Source organism: Aplysia californica, unplaced genomic scaffold, assembly GCF_000002075.1.
Source record: "Aplysia californica isolate F4 #8 unplaced genomic scaffold, AplCal3.0 scaffold00415, whole genome shotgun sequence".
In the NCBI taxonomy this organism is placed as follows: Eukaryota; Metazoa; Mollusca; class Gastropoda; order Aplysiida; family Aplysiidae; genus Aplysia; species Aplysia californica.
This window is the reverse complement of record NW_004797685.1, coordinates 297,860-299,138: the sequence shown is the minus strand read 5'-3', so window position 1 is coordinate 299,138 and position 1,279 is coordinate 297,860. Positions and strand designations below refer to the sequence as shown.

Here is a 1,279-nt window from a genome sequence, read left to right as displayed (position 1 = left end):
GCACTCAGCGTTGGAATTTACAAAACTTTAAGCTTTAAAATGATAACAATAACTCCATAAATAATTAAATTGAAGAGCGTCTGGTTCCACCGTGTCGTGACACATCGCTACGTCAGAATTACAAAGTTCTATCTGATATTTTTGGCCGTTTTGAGTTACAAAGACCATGAGGTCAGAAACCAATAAATGTTTTATCTGCCCTATCAAAATCGAAGATTTTCCTGAGTCATTATCAAGATACTAAAAGAATTGCATTCGAAAAAGCTTGACATGATGTGAAACTAGAAATGTTTTACGTCAAATTTCTCACAACTAGGTACTTAGCAGACAGAACTTTGTAATTCTGGGGTAGCGTCGTAATATTGTGAAAGTAGCACTCACCTGTAACCGTCGGTCGATGTATATTTTGTCCGGGTGAAACTCGTAAGCTTTGTAGGGCATGAACACAGCGTTGAAGGCCCACTTGTCGTCACGGTAGTAGCTGGAGAAAAGAGGAGAAAGTACTGGAGGAAACATGGTTTTTGATTGAGTAGATGTTTTACGGCACTATCGACTCAATCTAGAGGAAACATAAAGATTACAACATTACGTGAGCCGAGAGCCGTTTTCTGTTTCTTTCTTTCTTTTTCTTAAATTAAAAGTAGGCAGGCTTTTTTGTACCCCTCTCGATACATTTTAATTAATCTACGAGACAATGAATGGGAAAAGTCATCAGGAAAATAGCGTTACCTGAGCTTAGTACTATCTTGTTCTTTCTTTTTAAAATTCATAATATCAAATATAAATCTTTTATGCTCCTATCGACACATTTCAGATCCTTTAGGAAGGGGCAATTCAAAACTGAAAATACTCTAGTTATAAAAACATATAGAGTACCTTCGAAATCTAAATGGCTTCCTGAAGGCAAGGGAGCAGATGAAAAAGGGGGAAAAACGGCCACATACGTAAAGAGCAGTTGCACTGCAGGTTGAAGAACCAGCAGTCGACTACCCCTGAGATCTAGCAGGGGAACGCAAAGAAGAAAAGACGCACAACAATAGTGCAAAGACATAGCGAAATGTAGCTCTTCAATTCGCTATGTGCAAAGGTGAACCTACCGGAACGTGTTGAGGAAATGACTCAGCCACTCAGCGCCAGGTTTGGCTAGGACCACGCCCATGTTGAAGACCTCTGGCCACTCCCCGTTGATGGGCCAGTCCGGACAGGCCACCACAGGGTACCGCCTCAGACTCTCAGGGATCTCACTGACCCAGATGACGTCACGGTCCTGGGGGGAAAT

At 41.5% G+C, this 1,279-nt stretch overlaps 1 protein-coding gene across 1 annotated transcript in view; it reads right to left on the bottom strand.

The window, feature by feature from the left end:
* Nucleotides 1–1,279, bottom strand: part of LOC101860674 — a gene marked incomplete in the record, with an annotated part of 17,477 nt that overhangs the window by 2,822 nt on the left and 13,376 nt on the right. Inside the window, 2 exon segments of the mRNA XM_005104339.3 lie at nt 382–481; nt 1,098–1,267. Of these exon segments, the coding sequence (XP_005104396.2) occupies nt 382–481; nt 1,098–1,267 (270 nt within the window).